This window comes from Tupaia chinensis, unplaced genomic scaffold (assembly GCF_000334495.1).
Source record: "Tupaia chinensis unplaced genomic scaffold, TupChi_1.0 Scaffold000178_1, whole genome shotgun sequence".
NCBI classification, from domain to species: Eukaryota; Metazoa; Chordata; class Mammalia; order Scandentia; family Tupaiidae; genus Tupaia; species Tupaia belangeri.
The window spans coordinates 825479-828208 of record NW_006159653.1 but is presented as its reverse complement, the minus strand read 5'-3'; the positions used below and the strand labels follow the sequence as shown (position 1 = coordinate 828208).

Here is a 2730-nt window from a genome sequence, read left to right as displayed (position 1 = left end):
GGGGCCCTCGGCGGCCGCCCTGGGCCCCAGCCAAGCCCAGCGTTTAAGGTGCAGTCTGCGCCCCGACCGCAGTAATGCGCAGTGTTCGGGCTGAGGCCCCACAGAGCCGCCGCGGGGCCCTGGGCAGCCAGAGGCCAGCCCCCTCGCTTGGCGACTGCAGGGAGCGCGGGGTCTCTCCGGGTGACAGCTCGGAGGCCGTCACCTTTCTCAAGGTGTCCAGCGTCACGGCATTCTGCTGTGCCTGTGGCTACGTGGTTCCTCTGTGAGCCCTGTCCGTGTCTCCTCTGGGTCCCTCTAGGACGTCCTGGCCCGTGGCGCCCGTGCCACCCGTCACTGTCCCTCTGCAGCCACCGGGTCCTGGTCTCATCCCCGTCTTCCGGCTTTCCCTTCCCGGAACTACCGGGCATCCCTGGGCCCTCCTCGTCCCAGTGTCCTGGTCCTGGCTCCCTCCAGAGCCAGCTTAGCCGTGTGGGCACCAGGCCCTCACCTGTCCCTCCCAGCCACAGCCCTCCTCCCTCCGCCTGGGCTCCGGGCCCAGTCAGGGCCTCCCTCTCCCCCGAGAAAGCCTAGCCACTGTCTCCTTGCGGCATGGAGGAGCTTTCCAGAAGGGCTGGCCGGGGTGCAGCTTGGCCTCCATCCGGCAGGAGTGGCTGGCCAGCGGGGCGCGGCGGGGGCGGGACCAGAGCCCCTGGCTGGCGGCAGCTCAGACTCGGCCCTGCAGGTGGTGCTCATCGTCAGCGGGAACCTGAGCTTCCTCAACTGGCTCACCATGGTGCCCTGCCTGGCCTGCTTCGACGACGCTGCCCTGGGCCGCCTGCTACCGTCCACGCCAGGCGGCCTGAAGGACCGAGTCCACACCATCCAGGAGGAGGAGGCCTGCGGGGTCCGGCCGGCGCCCAGACGCGGTAGGTGGGGCCAGAGAGCCATATGCCCCCCACCCCGAACTCATGGCATGCTGGGGTGCCAGTGGGACCTGAGCACCCCAAGAACCAGGTCCTGCTCCTTCCCAGGGCCTGGGTCTCAGGACGAGGGGGGCCAGCCACACACCTCTCTCCCTCTCCTGACCCAGGTCCTGCGGTGCGGCGGGTGGTCAACCTGGCCCTGGGTGTCCTCGTGGCCTGGCTCAGTGTCCCTGTGGTCCTGAACTTGCTGAGCTCTAAGCAGGTCATGAACACCTCCTTCAGCCCCCTCCGAATCGTCAACACATACGGGGCCTTCGGCAGGTCAGGCTGGGGCCCTCGCCTTGGGGGGCTTTGACTTGTGGGGGCTCTTGACTCTCAGGGCCTTCTGGGGGCTCCTTGCCCTTGTGCCCTGAGCACCGTGTGGGCATCGAGTCCCAGATCCCTGACCAGCCTCGCTGACCTTTTCAGTCTGGGCAGCGTTGGCCCTCCTGTCTGCCCTGGGCCCAGTGACCCTGTCGGGAGGTCCCCTGCCCCACTCCTGCCCCCACAGGGCCAGTGGGGGCTAGCAGAGGAGGCAGACCTGCTGTTCCGGCCCAGAGGCCAGTGTGGAGGGGCTGGGGCAGGTGAAGGCCCCTGTGGCCCTCCCTGGGATGATGAGGCTGGGACCTGCTTCAGCCCAGAGAGCAGGAGCCCCTGACCCCCGGCCGGGCAGTCCCAGCCCTTGCCCCCTGCCTGTCCCCACTCATACTCACCCATGCTGGAGAGTTGAGGGCGCCCTGGAATCCACTGAGGGCCAGGGGCCCCACACCGCTGGCTCCAGGCAATAGAGCAGCCCTCTCTGAGACTCCCTCGTGGCCTTGAAGGCCCCACCACACTCCCTGGGAGCCCCACTTAGGAGAACCCAGTGCCTATGGCCCCCCAAGACGCTGCCTGACCCCTCAGGGTACCCTAACCATCCCAGAGGGCAAGGCGGGGCTCCCTGCCAGGAGAAGGCCCTAGGCACGGCCCGCCCTCCTGTCCACACCCTGGCCACTGGGCCATGGCCGAGCACTGAACCCACCTCTAAGTAACCCCAGACCCTGGGGGTGGGTTGCCGGGTTCTCCATGGGGAGCCAGTCGGGCGTGGACCACCAGGCCTCACTTGGCCTCCCATTAGCATCACGAGGGAACGGACAGAGGTGATCCTGCAGGGCACGACCAGCCCCAACGCCAGCGCCCCAGATGCCGTGTGGGAGGACTACGAGTTCAAGTGCAAGCCAGGGGACCCCCGGAGGCGGCCCTGCCTCATCACGCCCTACCACTACCGCCTTGACTGGCTCATGTGGTTCGCGGCCTTCCAGGTGAGCCACCTGCCCTGCCCTGGGTCCCTGGGTGCTGGAGACCGGTAGGCCACCGAGCTGCAGCCTCAGTGGGAAAGCACAGCCCCAAACAGCTGCCGGGGCCGGGAGACAGGATTCACCCGAGCGTGGCTGAGCCCATGGCACCCCAGCCCTCCTCTGCAGCTGGCACTGGGGAGGGCCATCCGAGAGCCCAGCCACGTGGCCCCGGGGCCCTGCCGTGGGCATGCGAGCACTGGCCTGGGGGCTTCTGTGTCAGAGGTGGGCCCAGGGCGTCGCTCCTGCTTCCACCCTCCCACGGAGCACAAGACAGCCGGGCCTTAGGAGGGCAGGTCCAGGCTGGCAGAGCTGGGAGGTCAGCGGGCACAGCCAGCCACAGCTGCGGCCAGCACTCTCCGGGGAGGCTGGGGCCTCCAGGCAAGGCCACGTGGCAGGCTGGTACAGCCGTCAGGCCCCGGCATGTGAATGTGACGCAGGCGGGCCCGCAGGGG

General features: G+C 68.7%; 1 protein-coding gene across 1 annotated transcript in view; it reads left to right on the top strand.

Annotated features, from left to right (window-relative positions):
• Positions 1–2730, top strand: part of LMF1 (lipase maturation factor 1) — a gene marked incomplete at its 5' end in the record, with an annotated part of 80888 nt that overhangs the window by 72300 nt on the left and 5858 nt on the right. Inside the window, 3 exon segments of the mRNA XM_006146435.3 lie at positions 722–905; positions 1070–1223; positions 2059–2242. Coding sequence (XP_006146497.2) covers positions 722–905; positions 1070–1223; positions 2059–2242 — 522 coding nt within the window.